The sequence below is a fragment of the Mustela nigripes genome, chromosome 17 (assembly GCF_022355385.1).
Source record: "Mustela nigripes isolate SB6536 chromosome 17, MUSNIG.SB6536, whole genome shotgun sequence".
Classification (NCBI taxonomy): Eukaryota; Metazoa; Chordata; class Mammalia; order Carnivora; family Mustelidae; genus Mustela; species Mustela nigripes.
Window position 1 is genome coordinate 48,174,876 of NC_081573.1, and position 16,155 is coordinate 48,191,030.

The following is a 16,155-nucleotide window of genomic DNA, read 5'->3' on the forward strand; positions in this document are numbered from 1 at the left end:
TATTTGACAGAGATCACAAGTAGGTAAAGAGGCAGGCAGAGAGAGAGGACGAAGCAGTCTCCCTGCTAAGCAGAGAACCCGATGTGGGGCTTGATCCCAGGACCTTGGGATCATGACCTGAGCCGAAGGCAGAGGCTTTAACCCACTGAGCCACCCAGGTGCACCTCTTCTGCCCATTTTTTGACTTATCTGTTTTGTGTGTGTTGAGTTTGAAGAGTTCTTTATACATCTTGGATATCAGCTCTTTGTAGTGTCATTTACAAATCTCTTCTCCCATTCCACGGGTTGCCTCTTTGTTTTGTTGACTGTTTCCTTTGCTGTGCAGAAGTTTTTGATCTTGATGAGGTCCCAAAAGTTCCATTTTCGTTTTTGTTTCCTTTGCCTTTGGAGACCTATCTTGAAAGAAGTTGTTGTGGCCAGTGTCGAAGAGGTTACTGCCTATGTTCTTCTCTAGGATTTTGATAGATTCCTGCCTCACATTTAGGTCTTTTATCCATTTCGAGTTTATCTTTGTGTGTGGTGTAAGATAATGGTCAAGTTTCCTTCTTCTACACATAGCTGTCTAGTTTTTCCAGTACCATTTATTGAAGAGGCTGTCTTTTTTCCACTGTATAATTTTTCCCGCTTTGTCGAAGATTATTTGATCATAGAGTTGCAGGCCCATATCTGGGCTCTACTCTGTTCCCCTGGTCTATGTGTCTGTTTTTGTGCCAGTGCCATGCTGTCTTGGTGATCACAGCTTTGTAGTAAAGCTTGAAATCAGGCAACGTGATGCCTCAGTTTTGTTTTTCTTTTTCAACATTTCCTTAGCAATTTGGCGTCTCTTCTGGTTCCATACAAATTCAGGATTGTTCTAGTTCTTTGAAAAATGCCGGTGGAATTTGGATCAGGATGGCACTGAAAGTATAGATTGCTTTAGGCAGTACAGACATTTTAACAATGTTTATTCTTCCGATCCATGTGCGTAGAATGGTCTTCCATCTTTTTGTGTCTTCTTCAATTTCTTTTTTTTTTTTTTAATAAACACAATATACTTATCAGTACTACTGTTTTTGTTTTTGTTTTAAAGATTTTATTTATTTGACAGAGAGAGATCACAAGTAGGCAGAGAGGCAGGCAGAGAGAGGGGGAAAACAGGCTTCCTGCTGAGCAGAGAGCCTGACACAGGGCTCAATCCCAGGACCCTGAGATCATGACCTGACCTGAAGGCAGAGGCTCAACTCACTAAGCCCGCAGGGACGCCCCATCTTCTTCAGTTTCTTTCATGAGTGTTCTGTAGTTCCTTGAGTACGGATCCTTTACCTCTTTGGTTGGGTTATTCCCAGGTATCTTATGGTTCTCAGTGCTGTAGTAATGGAATCGATTCTCTAATTTCCCTTTCTATATTTTCATTGTTAGTGAATAAGAAAGCAACTGACTTCTGTACACTGATTTTGTATCCTGCCACATTACTGAATTGCTGTATGAGTTCTCGTAGTTTGGGGGTAGAGTCTTTTGGGTTTTCCCAAAAGATATATATAACATTTATATATGTTATATATATAACATTTATAACATTATATAAAGTATCATGTCATCTGTGAAGAGAGAGAGTCTGATTTCTTCATTGCCAATATGAATACCTTTTATTTCTCTTTGTTGTCTGATTGCTGTTGCTGGGACTTCTAGTACTATGTTGAACAAGGGTGGTGAGAGTGGGTATCCTTGTTGTGTTCCTGATCTCAAAGGGAAGGCTGTCAGCTTTTCCCCATTGAGGATGATATTCGCTGTGGGTTTTTCATAGATAGAATTTATGAAGTTGAGGAATGTTCCCTCTGTCCCTATACTTTGAATCATTTTAATCAGGAACGGATGCTGTGTCTTGTCAAATGCTTTTTTTGTATCAACTGAGAGTATCATGTGGTTCTTCTCTCTTCCTGATTTGTTCCCTCACATTGATTGATTTGTGAATGTTGAACCACCCTTGCATCCCATGGATAAATCCCACCTGGTCATGGTGGATAATCTTTTTAATGCACTGTTGGATCCTATTAGCTAGGATCTTGTTGAGAGTCTTGGCATCCATATTCATCAGGAATATTGGTCTGAAATTCTCTCTTTTGGTGGAGTCTTTGCCTGGTTTAGGGATCAGGGTAATGCTGGCTTCATAGAAAAAGTCTGGAAGTTTTCCTTCCATTTCTATTTTTTGAAACAGCTTCAGGTAAATAGGTATTATTTCTTCTTTGAATGTTTAGGGAGAGATCATGACTAACACCAAGGAAATAGAAACAATCATTAGAAATTATCATCAACAATTATATGCCAATAAGTTAAGCAACCTAGATGAAATGGATGCATTCCTAGAAACCTATAAACTTCCAAAACTGAATCAGGGGGAAATTGACAACTTGAATAGACTAATATCTAGTAACGAGATTGAAGCAGTGATCAAAAGCCTCCCTAAAAACAAGAGCCCAGGACCTGATGGATTCCCTGGAGCATTCTTTGAGTACTTTTTTTTTTTTGGACAGAGATCACAAGTAGGCAAAGAGGCAGGCAGTGAGAGAGGAAGGGAAGCAGGCTCCCTGCTGAGCAGAGAGCCTGATGCGGGGCTCGATCCCAGGACCCTGGGATCATGACCTGAGCCGAAGGCAGAAGCTTTAACCCACTGAGCCGCTCAGGTGCCCCTTGATGCTTATATTGAACAAAGTTTAAGACGTTAGTTACAATTTATATTTTCTCCCCACACACAATACTTTCTGCTACAACTCCCAGATTGCTGGAATCCAAAAATTAGTTTCAGCTAATTACTTAAAACCTCCTTCCCACATCCTTTATACACTTATTTTAACAACATATTTTGCTCTCTTATTTGCTTCTTGATGCTTTTTGCATTCAACTGACTCTTAATAGATTTAACTGTCCTCTTTATGGTTCATATCATTTTATAGTAGTAAAAATACCTAACATTTACCTGACATTTATTATTTAGGAGCCATCATTTTTTTTTAGATATTTTTAAATTTATATATTTGACAGAGAGAGGGAACACAAGCAGGGGGAGTGGTCTCCCCACTAAGCAGGGAGCCTGATGTGGGGCTCAATCCCAAGACCCTGGGATCATGACCTGAGCTGAAGGCAGACGCTTAATGGCTGAGCCACCCAGGTGCCCCAATAACCATCATTTTTTTTTTAAGATTTTATTTATTTATTTGACAGAGACATAGCGAGAGAGAGAACACAAGCAGAGGGAGTGAGAGAGGGAGTGGGAGTAGGCCTCCCACCAAGCAGGGAGCCCGATGCGGGGCTCGATCCCAGGACCCTGGGATCATGACCCGAGCCGAAGGCAGAGGCTTGATGACTAAGCCACCCAGGCGCCCAGTAACCATCATTTTAGATCAGGTTGTTAAACTAATGCCATGAGCCAAATGCCCTTCAGCCTTCTTTTTGTATGACCCACAAGTAAAAGTGGTTTTACATTCCTTTAATGGCTAGGGAAAAAAACCAAAAGAATAGGATCTTATGGTATGAAAATTGTATGAAATTCCCATTTCCGTGTCCATAAATCAAGTTTTATTGGAACACAGCCATGCCCATTTGTTTACATACTTCCTGTGCCTGTTGTCGTGGTACAGTGGCAGACTTGATTGGTTGTAGTTAAGACTACATGTGGCCTGCAGAATTGAAAACATTTACTATTTTCCTTTATAGAAAGGAAATTTACTATTTTGAGTAATTTACTATTTTGAGGAAAATTTACTATTTTCCTTTATAGAAAATTTGTCAACTCAATGTCTAGTATCTTCAGTACCTTGGTGATATTCTGTTTTCTGGCTTACATTGTTTCTGTTGAAAAGTCAGCTGTTGGTTTTATTGTGCCTTTGTAGACAGTACATCTTTTTTCTCTGGGATTGTTAGCAGTTTTATGATGTGAATAAATGTGATTTTCTTTTTATTTGTTCTTCTTGGGGTTAATGGTGTTCAGTGTTCTGATGTGTGAGCTGTTTTGGAAAAATCCAAGTAAGCCACTGTGTCTTCAAGTATTGTTTCTGTTGCGTTTTGCCTCTTATACTGGGACTCCCAACTGCAAGTATATTAGGCCTTTTTAGTTTGTCCCATGGATCTTTTAGTCTTTTCGATATGTTGCCCATCCTTTATTCTTCCTCCATTTTGGTCTAGATTCCTTACTGACCCATCCAGTTTTCTCATCACTTTCTAGAAGTGTCTAACCTGCTGTTAAATCCAGTTACATACTTTTAAAGCATCTTTTCTAACACTCTTTTTTTTTCCTGTGCAATTTTACTCTGTGCTGTTCCTTTCTTTTGTGAGAGGTTACGTAGCCCATGACTTATGCCTGGGTGATGAGTCATATTGTATGTCTCTACTTACATTATGCTGAAAATGTGATGATTTCACTGACACTTACTCCATGAATGTAGTGATCATATCCTGGATGCCGAAAAGCTGACTAACCACTAGTAAAACTGATACCTAGATCAAATATACGGCCAAGTACAAATAAAGCCAGAATTGATCTAGGAATCATGTAGATTACAAACTGAATAAAACACTTTTAATGAAGAGATAAGCATACTGGAGCATGACATCTCAGGAAAATGAGCCAGATATTAGGGTTCCCCGTGTAGTACCAAAATCTTTATATAATCTGAGTATGAACAACTGAGATGCTCTGTTATTTTGGCTTGCTACTTAGGATGTTGCTGTAGGAATTATGTGGCATGTCTCCTTAGGAAGAAGAAGATAATGAAAACCAAAGTTGAATACTCCATTCAACTCAGCATTATTTTGTTTGTTTGTGCCTGACATATACTTATGTACTTTGTGCTAACAGGAATATAAAGATGAGCAAGGTACAATTTCTGGTCTAAAAAATTTTAGCATCTAGGAGGGATAATGGAAGGAATAAAACACATTTAACAAAAAGAAAGCAAGGCAAAATTGCCACAAGAGATAGAAACAAAATACCCAGGATTTAAAACCAATCAGGGACTCACAGTATGGAAGGATCACATCGAAGTGATGTAGGATGTGATCCTACCAGAAGGATCTTTGCATGGAGAGGAGAGCCATGGGAAAGAGGGATGGAACAAAAATTTGAATGATGTTGAATACTGAACTAGTCATTGTTTATTAGTTTTCAGTGGGTAAGGAATGATTGTGTCTACCCAAGGTAATCGTGTACTAGAACTATTCTTTAGGGAAATGATATAAGCTATAGAATGTGGGGTAAATGAGAATAAGGGGAGGCAGAAAATAAGAGGCTTTTGTAATAATTGGGGTGGCAGTGGAAACAGTAGGCAAAGAAAGAACTTGACAGGTTCTCTACTTGCCTATCCGGATGAAGACTGATCTTGTGTTTTGTGTCCCTAGTACTTAATTTAGTCCCTTGGAAATTTCCTAGTGATTCTGTTATGTGAACTGTAATTTCAGAAGTGATATGATAAAGGAATAGGTTTTTACTACTGAGAAAATGTTGGCACTATGATTGTTGACCCTCCATGGCCTTGATCTCAGGCACTGACCCACCGCCTGCATTCTCTGCTCCTGCCAAGTGGCTAAAGAATCCTAGACGGTGTCATGAAATAATGCTGATGAGGCTACCTGCAAAGGTATGCAGCATAACTAAGTCGTTTGTAGTACTCAGACCTTCATGTCGTTTTTTTCTTACAACTTTTCCCAAGGCTAGGAATTATCAATGAGAGACGGTGAGAAGTCAGTAGGGCAAGGCTTTTAAAGATGGGGACAAGTGTAATCTAGATTTTAGAGGTATGATCTAAGAGGGGCACTGACAGGAAGAATCACAGAGGCCGAAGGAATCAAAGGTCATAACTGAAGATGAAAGATTCAGAATAGAATGTGCATAGGTTAAAGAAGATTCTTGTACTCAAAAGTAAATTGGGAGGTGACAGTTTAGATGTACTGACAGTCCCCAGCATGAGATTGTTCATGATTTCTTTTACCTTACAATGTTGGGAAGGCAGTATGCATTCGGTAGAAACTGTACTTGGAATTTTGAACTTTTCTTGGCTTAAGGGTACATGGTAGCATATACTTGTGATGCTGGGCAGCGGCCGCAGACCACAGCTCCCTGTCAGCTACACAGTCAAGAAGGTAAACAACCAATATACTTAAAACCATTCTGCACCCCAATCAATCATTGTTTTATCATTTTCAGTACAGAATTCAGTAAATTACATGAAATATTCAATGCTTTATTATAAAATAGGCTTTGAATTAGATGATTTTGTGTACTTGTCCGCTAACATCAGTGTTCTGATGTTTACAGTAGGCTAAGCTCCACTGTTCAGTGGGTTAGGTGGACTAGATGCATTTTCAGCTTACAGTGTTTTCACATTGTGGTGGGTTTATCAGGATGTAACCCCACATCGTAAGTCCAGGAAGATCTAACAGTTTGAAGAGTTGAAGAAGGGGTAGTAAAAAATGGTCGGCTCTGGATGTCAAGTATGCTCGGCGCACCTCTACTCATGGCCATCGGCTTTCTCCCCAGAACACCAGATTCATTCCAGATGGAAACTATACTGTCTTGGCAAGTCTTTGAAGTCAGTCATGTTTGATGTACCTTTTAATGCTGTGGTATCAGAATTGTGTTTTATCAACAGTTTTTTGAGTTGTTTGTATACGTATGGAAAATGGCACTGAGAGAAAAAAAAAAGTATTTTTCACATTGGATGTTGGAGTCCTTTCTAAGTCATAGTTCCTTCGGGGCACCCGAGTGGCTCAGATGGTTAGGCATCTGCCCTTGGGTCATGATGCCCGGGTCCTGGGATTGAGTTCTGCATCAGGTTCCTTGCTCCGTGGGGGCTGCTGCTTCCTCTGCCTCTGCCTCTCTGCCTGCTTGTGCTCTTTTCATCTCGTGCCATGTATGCACTCTCTCGCGCTCTGAAATAAAATCTTGAAAAGAAAAAACCTTGTTTACAAAATAAATTCCTGTAACTTGAGTCAATGTAATGTGCCAGAGGCTTATCCCCCTTGCTGGTCTGGCGGCCATCCGAAAGTCATTGTACCTGTCACCTGGCCACGTGGATGTAGGTTAATAAAATCTCTATAGCCACCATTCAGGCCAAGAAATAGAAGTTACCCAGATTCTTGAAGCTCTTATGGAATCTTCCCTGTGTAGCTGGAATTAATTCATTTTCACTGCTTTATAGGACTCAGTTCTAATAGACACAGAAAATCAGTCTACTCTTGATGAACGTTTGTCTTTGGGCTCTTAATGTAAAATGAGACTGTGAACATTTTTAAAAAAATTTGTATTTGAGGTATAATGACATAGGACTGTTGCATGGGTACAGTGTAATGGTTTGATACTGGCATATATTGCTCAATGATCACCTCAGTGAGTCTGGTAAACATCCATCACCAATACATGTTGTAATTTTTTTCTTGTGACGAGAAAGCAGTTTTCAAATACGCAGTATAGTATTGCTAACTCATGTCACTGTGCTGCACATGCCATCCGCACGTCTTGTCTAATAATTGGAAGTTTGTACCTTTTGACCCCCCGCTTTGCCCAGTTCCCACCCTCCACTCTGGCAGCCAGTCTGTTCTCTGTATCAGTGAGCTTGGTTGTTTCGGGAGGTTTTAGATTCTACATACAGGTGAGGTGATACAGTATTTGTCTTTTTGTGACTTATTTTGCTTCACATGATACTCTCAGAATCCATCCATGTTGTCACAAGGGACCAGATTTTCTCTTATGTCTGAGTAATAATAGTACATTGTATGTATGTGCCACATTTCCTTTTCCATTCGTCAAGCCTTGGACATGGAGGTTGTTTTTATATCTTGGCTGTTGTAAATAAGGTGGCAGTGAACGTGGGAGTGCATGTATCTTTTTTTTTCCTTTTCTCTTAAGATTTATTTTTGGGGGAGAGAGTACATGCACGAGTGGCGGGGGGCTGGGCAGAGGGAGACGCAGACTTCCTGCTGAGCAGGGGGCCCAGTGCTGGACTCTGTCCTAGTATCCTGAGATCATGGCATGAGCCAGAGGCAGACACCCAGGCGCCCTGCACGTAGCTTTTCAAGCGAGTGTTTTTGTTTTCTCTGGATAAACACTCACAGGTGGAAGTGCTGGATCAGGAGGTGGTTCTGCTTCTGGAGGCAGCTTCGCACTGGCTTTCTTAGTGGCCGCACCAGTTTGCATTACCACAAACAGTGCACTGGGATTCCCTTTTCTCCACATCCTCAAGGAGTTCTTTGTATATTGGGATATTAACCCCTTATCAGATGATTTGCAAGTATTTGATCCCATTTGTAGGTTATGCCTAACATTTTACTTTCTTTTTTTTTTTTTTAAAGATTTTATTTATTTATCTTACAGAGATCACAAGGAGGCAGAGAGGCAGGCAGAGAGAGGAAGGGAAGCAGGCTCCCTGCCAAGCAGAGAGCCCGATGCGGGGCTCGATCCCAGGACCCTGGGATCATGACCTGAGCCGAAGACAGAGGCTTTAACCCACTGAGCCACCCAGGCGCCCTAATTAATTCTTTAATACTGTCTGGTTTGATGCCACAGAAGTACCTATATGAGCATCAACTCTGCTCTGCTCTAGTAACACTAAATACTGCATATTTACGCATTTATCTCCGTGTACACATTTTCAGAGAACAGTGTTTTATTAATCTTAGATGCCTGTCAGATGTGATAGTGCTGGAGGTATAAGGGAATCTAAATAAATGCTCTATTATAAAAAATTTTTTTGGAAATATGACAAAACCGTGAAGATCTATAGTTGGTGTTCTACATACATTTTCATGGTGAATGACTTTTATAACAAGGTGAGAGTAAGTTTTCACATATCCTTTCTACATTACCAAATGTTGGTCATTTCAGAATGAATAGCAATATGCCATTTCAGGAATCTGTTTCATTCACGGATGTGACTGTGGACTTCACTCAGGAGGAATGGGAGCAGCTGGACCCCTCCCAGAGGATCCTGTACATGGATGTGATGCTGGAGAATTACAGCAACTTACTGTCAGTGGGTAAGGGCCTCTTTCTGGTGCAGTTCAGTGTCCATTACCAAAAACTCTTGAGTATCTGAATTTCTGAGTGGTTTTGGCCTTGGGCTCCAGTTGTTTAGCCATGAGAGAGCAGACTCTTAAGCTGTGCCTTCTTTATTTTGGAGATTTCTGAAGTCCGGGCTATGTTCCATTAGCAGTTATCTGATATCAAATCAGATGTGATTTTCAGGCTACAGGAAGAGAAGAATAGATAGCATATGAACAATTGCCAGTTCACAAATTTCTAAGGAAGATGGCAAAAGAGGGAAGGAGAATCAGAAGCCAGTGGAAGTAATATCCTAGGAATTATGAATGGGTTGAAATACTTTAAAACATTTTTTAAGAATCAGTTTTTCAGGTTTCCAAACCATTAGAGATGGCCAAGACCAGATGACCTGTATTGTTCAGATCTCAGAATCATACCTCCAACTACCAGTCTGTCCCTGCAAAACTTTTGCATTTTTCCCTCACTCTTGGCATTTGCCTAACCTGTCCTAAACCTTTGTGATTAGTATTCTCAGTTTGCCAGAATGGTGACTTTGGTATTTTAGGTCTTTGAATTGGTATAATAAACGTAAGGAATTTTTAAAAAAAATTTTTTTTAGCATAAGGGTGATATCTTTGTCCTAGACACAAATGGCAGCAGGATCACAAGAGTCAGGAATGATCACAAGAGTCAGGAATAATCAGGAACACACAGATGAAAATAAAGGTTATTTCAGGTGTAGGTCAAGGGAATAAATCTGATCCTTAAGATTTCTTTCAAATTAAAGCAGGGACAAGATGGGTTTAGAGAAGAAATTAAACATAGTAGGATAAAAATGATTGTCTCAAGGATATGGGACTCTTGGATTAATTTTATTTCCTACAAAATAGGAGTTCTGGATCTTGTCATCCACTTGCAAAAGTAAAGAGATGTGAATCTTTGCAGCACTGTCCGCTCTGCAGACCTGCGAGAAGTGTTGGCTCTAGGAAGTTAAGTGGCAGAGATGAGCAGCCCACAATCATTCAGAGCCTAAGCGGAGCTAAACTCAGATCAGTTTGGCCTTTTTTCCTTAACATCTTCATCTGTGCTAACTGTTCGGTGTCCTTAAGGACAATTCTTGATCTCCTTTGTCCCCCCCCCCCCCCCAGACTTGCCAGCCTTCCCACATCGTTTGTGCCCTATTCGGTGCTCTTTGTTTTTTACTGTCAAGGCTACTTACATCCATTGCCAGTTTCTACTTTTTTTTTTTTTTTTTTTTTTTTTTTTTGCCAAGGGCTTTTGTATTTCAAAGCTTAAGAACTAGGTAGAATTTGCATTGGAGATTCTAATACTGGAAGACTGGATCCCACACTCAAGAGGCAGCCTCACACTTCCGTTCTCTAACGTTGTCCTCACGTGCTCTTTCCTAGAGGTGTGGAAGGCCGACGACCAGATGGAGCGGGACCGCAGCGGCCCCGATGAGCAGGCGAGGCCGTTTATCATTTTTAAGAACCAAACCCCAATGGAGGAAAGAGGTAATCTCTTCGGAAAAACATTTAATCTGAGCACAGATTTTGTTTCTTTAAGGCAAGTACCCTATAAATACGACTTATATGAAAAAACTTTGAAAACAAATTCAGACTTAATTAATAATAATCGAAGCTACATAAGAAAGAGACCTGATGAGTGCAATGGATTTGGGAAAGCACTCCTCTGTCTGAAGCAAGAGAAAACCCATAATGGATTAGAGTACTCCGAATATAACAAAAGTGGAAAAGTCTTTAAAGAAGGCATTTTTAAACATCAGAAAATAAGAAATTTGGTACAACCTTTTATTTGTAATTACTGTGACAAGGCTTTCTCCTTTAAGTCACTCCTTATTAGTCACAAGAGAATACACACTGGAGAAAAACCTTATGAATGTAATGTATGTAAGAAAACCTTCTCCCATAAGGCAAACCTCATTAAACATCAAAGGATTCACACAGGGGAGAAACCCTTTGAATGTATTGAATGTGGAAAAGCCTTCACCCACCAGTCAAACCTCATCGTCCACCAGAGAGCACATATGGAGAAGAAGCCCTACGAATGCAGCGATTGTGGCAAGACATTTGCCCAGAAATTTGAACTTACTACACACCAGAGAATTCACACGGGAGAACGACCGTATGAGTGTAATGAATGTGCAAAAACCTTCTTCAAGAAATCCAACCTCATTATACATCAGAAAATTCACACCGGGGAGAAGCGCTATGAGTGCAGTGAGTGTGGGAAGTCCTTTATCCAGAACTCTCAACTCATCATCCACATGAGAACTCATACGGGGGAGAAACCCTATGAATGTACCGAATGTGGCAAAACCTTCAGCCAGAGGTCAACCCTTCGATTACATTTGCGGATCCATACAGGAGAGAAACCGTACGAGTGTTCGGAATGTGGGAAGGCCTTCAGCAGGAAATCCCGCCTCAGCGTCCATCAAAGAGTTCACCTGGCGGAAAAGGCCTGACACTGCGGCCCCCGGGCCCGGGCCCGTGGCAAGCCCTCCCACCACAGCCCTTCCCGCGCGGGAGAAACCGCACGAAGGTACTGAAGGAACATGGAAATTCACAGTGAGCTACGGTCCGGCACGTCGAAAAATGTGTAAAAACAGGGTCCCCTCCGTACAGTGTTACACCAGAAGTTAGTGGTGATGCCCAGCTAAAGAATATCTAGCAGCTTACAGCAAGTGTAAACAGACATGCTCACTTGTATTACAGTGAGTTTTGTTAAGTCTTGAATTACTCAAGAATGAAATATTCTGGGCAGCAGCGTCAAGGATCAGTCCCTTAGGAATTTAGTGGTTATGTGTGATCCTATCTTGGGTCTACACCTGTAAATCTGACACAGTCACTGGGAGTTTGAGATTCTTGTCCTCTGACAGTAGGGGCACAAGTAAGATTTTCCATGCTAAACATCGTGTGTTTTTCAGTACCTTTCCAAGCCCGTACGCATTCCACGTGAAACAGGTGACCGTCTCTGTGGCGTACGGCCGCTGTTCTCTCCTCCTCGCTGCCCTGGAGCGTCGGTCTGCGATCCTTGTCCCGCTGCCTCTTCCATAAACCGAAGACAACGTTCAAGTTTTAACTTGCTTCTGGGGTTGCTGGAAAGCATTCTTCCCATCAGTAGGTCAGTGAGCGACCATCAAGAGCGGATTGGGAGAGTGCAGGAGCTCGGCGGGCCGGCACCCCGGGCCCCAGCCCACGTGGCGCCATCGCTGGTGTGCAGCTGCCGTGCAGGTGTTTACTCCAGATGCATGTCGTTCAACATAGTGTATAACCCAGAAACTACGTGTACTTTTCTTTGTGCGTTTCCCTATTTCTCCTAATATTTTACAAATTGTCTTACAAAAAAGTAGGATGTGTATGTGGTTCGCAGATGTTACATTTTAGAGACTTAGAGAAAAAATGTAAGAAACTGTCAGTAAGTGTCTTACTGCTTTTTAAAATGTCCATGTGCACAACACACTTTAGAAATGCATTCTTGCCACATTCTGTTTAAAGGAGGCATTTCCGCTCCCTGAGTTTCATGGTCACCTACCGAAAATATCTCCCTTCGGAAGTTGAGTAGAAGTTAAGCCTTGCCTTTAAAGGTTCACAAACACCTTAGAAGTTAGACTTTTCGGTGATCTCTCCATATGTTTAACAATTAACCTAAAAAGCTTTTCGCATAACTCAGAGGCACACCATCTTAGTATTGATTTCAAATTCCCAAGTTTCTCTCCTGATCTGTCATAAATCACACACCAGATTTGTCACTGGCAACTATAACTGGCCTTGTGTCTTCCTTGTTCCTGAATGTCACTGATGTGTGCAAATCTGTAGGAGTGTGAGAGACTTTCTGAACAGATTTACCAGAACAGCTATAGTCCAGGAAATCTCTTGTCTTTCTGAATTGTCATCTCGTCTACTACCAACAAGGAAGCAGGGGAGAAGATTCATTTCATACACCACTGTTAGAAATGTGTCAAGTGTGACTCTTAACATTAAGAATACACCTACACTTCAGTCCCGGAGTCTCACTCCTGGGACTCTATCCCTAAGACAACAAAGTGCCAGTACTTAAGATTATATGTTTATCAATGTATATTGTATTTTTTGATAAGGACAAAAAAAGGAAACAATGTGAGTGACCATCAGAAAGAGAATGATTGAATAAGCTGCAGTAAAAATGTACCATGGCTGGATGGTATCCATGGAAAAGAATGTGTAGGAGCAAATGCCTCCAGATCAGATGAAGAGAAGGGGGGGGGGGGAGGAAAAGGGGAGAGAGCATTTGTGTGTGTACACCACATTTTTAAAATAAAGATCTAAGTATATGTGTGTCTGTGTGTATTTGTATGATTTTATGATCCTGGATAATAAGTTCTAAATATCATGGAGTCTAGTGGAAAATGTTTCATGCATTCCTTGGTCCCTGAATTAACTCATTTATACTAAAACACCGTAACTCACTTGTAACACAGTTAAATCATTATTCATAATTAACATTAGTTAACACAACATGAGGCAGGTTCTCGTACTTTATAAACAGCTCTAGCTTTCATAGCTGTAGGGTATGCTTGAGCCTATGTTCACCATGATAACACATATTTGACATTCATTGTTCACACAAGGAAACATTTAATACAAAAAAAAACAACGAAAAGGAAAAACCCATGAAAAATCTTCAGGGAAGCCAAGGTCATTATCACAAATCAGCAAGTTGCAAATGCTTTGAGAAAACATACCTACCTTTACAAATGCAAAGGTAACCGCTGGGGTGACTGTCCTCTCGTGGGCTCTTTGCTCCCAAGGTCCTAGAAATCCAGATTAGAGAAAAAAATTCCCTTGTAATCCTCAGAAATCAAAGTGGTTTTAGATGAAACTTCTCCTGAAACAGGTTCTTACAGCCTGGGCATAGAGCCGCATTTCAGTCTTGCAGGATGCTGGGGACAGTAGGCCAAGAGGCAGTGCGCTTTGCACAGCAAAACCCAGCCCACAGGGGTCTCCAGATTCTGACCTCTGCCTATCTGACTCCCAACACCCATGCCCACTGCACTTGACCCCATTACCTGTCTTTATTCCATTTGATTTTTTTTTAAGGTTTTTTTTTTTTTTTGCTGTTGTTTTTTTTTTTTTTAATTTGACAGCACAGCAGGGGGAGCAGCAAGCAGAGGGAAAGGGAGAAGCAGACTCACCAAGCAGGGAACCCAATGTGAGACTTGATCCCAGGGCCCTGGAATCATGACCTGAGCCAAAGGAAGACTCTTCTATTTCCACAGATAACCTTTTCATAACTAAAATGCTTAGATACTTACACTTCTCCCCATTGTTTAATGCTTTATAAAGTTGGGGATCATGTTGCATAAAGCTGGCATGGATAAATTTGATTGGCATCTCTCTACTCTGAAGTCAAGGGATGGTGGGGGGTTGTAGGTCGGAGGAAACTGCAGGGTGAGAGGCTGAGGCACAGCTTGCAAAACCATGGCCATGTGAGATGCCGTGGGTCCTCAGGGTTGGGGCAGGTGACTTTGTGGAACGCAGCTAGAGGTTTCATTCCAGGCCCCCCCGTCCCCCACTCTGTCTTCGTTCTCTGTGGCTGCACGATGACACAGAGCCCCTCTCCCAACCAGACAGCTGGTCTGGACGTCAGGAACCTGGGCCTCGTTTGGCTAGAATGTTTCTTGACTCAGATCCTTACCTGGATTGTCCCATCAAATCCAGCCAGCCTGAGGAGAGTGGACTCTTGGCACCTGCTCTCCACTTCCCTCTTCCGCCTTGGCTAGGTCCGTACTCCGGGGATTCTGAAGGCAAAAACTCCCGCAGCTCATCCTGCCGAGCCCGTCAGGAGAACGGTCTGGGACCCTGCTCCGGTGCTCCAGATCTCAGCGCAGCGTTGGTGACCTTCATCCTCCGTCTGACTCTTCTGTCCCGAGAGGCTGCTCTTCCAGCTCAGACGTACACGCTGGATTGTATGTGATAGGTTTGAATTAAGGACAATCTACCTTTCTCCGTTTTATAAGGACTGTCCGAATGTTAACCAAAATACAACCAACCGAAACACACCTCTCGGGGCTACTGGGACTCGTGAAAGAATCCAGAGATGGGGACTGAGGACTTCAGTTACCGGAAAGGGAAGGGAGCATAACCCCCCGTGAGAAGCCCGGACCACAGGTGGGGACACTGACGGTGGACGCGGGGACATGCACTCACTCCAAAAGACATTTTGAGCACCAACGAGGCAGCAGGCATCTGTGGCCCGCCAGGGACACAGTGGGAACAAGAGCCTGCCGGCCGAGCCGAGCTGCAGGAGGGTGGAGACACAGGTATGGGCTGGGCCTGCCCTGGTGAGAAAAATCAGAAGCCACAGGGAACCTCAAGTAAGGAAGAGCATCATCTGCTTTTTAAAGAGTGAGCTTGATCCTAACTGGGAGGGGCATTGGGGTAGGTGCCCAGAAACAGAAACCCGCCACTTAACAGGAAAACCCTAGGAGACGAAGTTCTGCCAGGTCATGGCCCCCTTCAATGGCTTTCAACAAAATTTCAAATAGCAACCAAATGCTTTCTCTATTACTGGTGGCCATCAGTGAGAAGTCCTCTTACAAACTCAAGTTCACTTAAATTCTTGCTTTCCTAGATTTTTTTTTTTTTTTTTTTGAGATTTTACTCATTTATTGGACAGAGACACAGCAAGAAAGGCAACACAAGCAGGGGGAGAGGGAGAGGCAGGCTTCCGGCGGAGCAGAGAGCCCAGTGCAGGCGATTCCAGGATCCCAGGACTCGGGTCATGACCCCAGCCAAAGGCAGATGCTCAAGGACTGAGCCACCCGGGGAACCGCCCCTGCCCAGATCTCTTCCTAATGTCTGCTGGTGTTTGAACCATTCCTCTTCCTCCAGCCCACCCAGACTCCTGAGAATTACCCGTTCTTACCTCAAAACCCCACAATTCCACACCCCAAAAAACATTTAGAGTAACCGTCCAGGTGATCAGAGACAGGCCAGACCTGAGCGCTTCCTCCACCAGGTCGAGGCTGAACGTGGGACCGGGAGTTCTCGGAGGCTGGTGTCCATGCAGGCGCGGAGCCGCTGCGGGCAGTGCGGGAGGGCAGTGCGGGAGGGCAGTGCGGGAGGGCAGTGCGGGAGGGCAGTGCG

The 16,155-nt window shown here is 42.6% G+C and overlaps 1 protein-coding gene and 1 long non-coding RNA gene across 4 annotated transcripts in view; one reads left to right on the forward strand and one right to left on the reverse strand.

Moving 5' to 3' along the window:
* Positions 1–13,544, forward strand: part of ZFP1 (ZFP1 zinc finger protein) — a 26,153-nt gene extending 12,609 nt beyond the window's left edge. The window contains exons 3-4 of one of the 3 annotated variants that reach the window (XM_059381508.1): positions 8,852–9,003; positions 10,417–13,544. In XM_059381508.1, coding sequence (XP_059237491.1) covers positions 8,853–9,003; positions 10,417–11,492 — 1,227 coding nt within the window. In that variant the 5' untranslated portion in view covers position 8,852 and the 3' untranslated portion in view covers positions 11,493–13,544. The remainder of the gene's footprint in view (positions 1–8,851; positions 9,004–10,416) is intronic. The other 2 variants (XM_059381509.1, XM_059381510.1) reach the window with 2 other exon arrangements.
* The window catches only part of LOC132004891 (uncharacterized), a 22,147-nt gene continuing 15,068 nt past the window's right edge, over positions 9,077–16,155 (reverse strand). Inside the window, exons 3-5 of the long non-coding RNA XR_009400672.1 lie at positions 14,705–14,968; positions 13,756–13,820; positions 9,077–9,212 (exon numbers count right to left, since the gene is read on the reverse strand). This is a non-coding gene — a long non-coding RNA (uncharacterized LOC132004891). The remainder of the gene's footprint in view (positions 9,213–13,755; positions 13,821–14,704; positions 14,969–16,155) is intronic.